This window comes from Lipotes vexillifer, unplaced genomic scaffold (assembly GCF_000442215.2).
Source record: "Lipotes vexillifer unplaced genomic scaffold, Lipotes_vexillifer_v1.1 scaffold394, whole genome shotgun sequence".
Taxonomy (NCBI): Eukaryota; Metazoa; Chordata; class Mammalia; order Artiodactyla; family Lipotidae; genus Lipotes; species Lipotes vexillifer.
The window spans coordinates 557,913-558,227 of NW_006791731.1; the positions used below are offsets into that span (position 1 = coordinate 557,913).

At 71.1% G+C, this 315-nt stretch overlaps 1 protein-coding gene across 1 annotated transcript in view; it reads left to right on the forward strand.

The window, feature by feature from the left end:
• Positions 1 to 315, forward strand: part of BOP1 (BOP1 ribosomal biogenesis factor) — a 19,435-nt gene that overhangs the window by 16,827 nt on the left and 2,293 nt on the right. Inside the window, exons 7-8 of the mRNA XM_007464604.1 lie at positions 1 to 112; positions 189 to 290. The exon at positions 1 to 112 is cut by the window's left edge and continues 15 nt beyond it. Coding sequence (XP_007464666.1) covers positions 1 to 112; positions 189 to 290 — 214 coding nt within the window. The remainder of the gene's footprint in view (positions 113 to 188; positions 291 to 315) is intronic.

Below are 315 nucleotides of genomic sequence, written 5' to 3' on the forward strand. Positions count from 1 at the left end.
GGTGCGGGACCGGATGACGGGGCACAGCGTGCAGCTGACCGATGAACAGGTGGCCCTGGTGCGGCGACTGCAGAGGGGCCAGTTTGGGGATGTGAGCTTCGACCCGTACGAGGTAAGGGGCAGCCGCTGTCCCCAGGGCCTGGGGGCACCTGCAGGGCCCGGGCCCTCACCCCCCGCCCGCCCCGCAGCCGGCTGTGGACTTCTTCAGCGGGGACCCCGCGATACACCCGGTGACCAGCCGGCCTGCTGACAAGCGCAGCTTTATCCCGTCCCTGGTGGAGAAGGAGAAGGTGGGTGCGGCCCCATCCCCGGCCC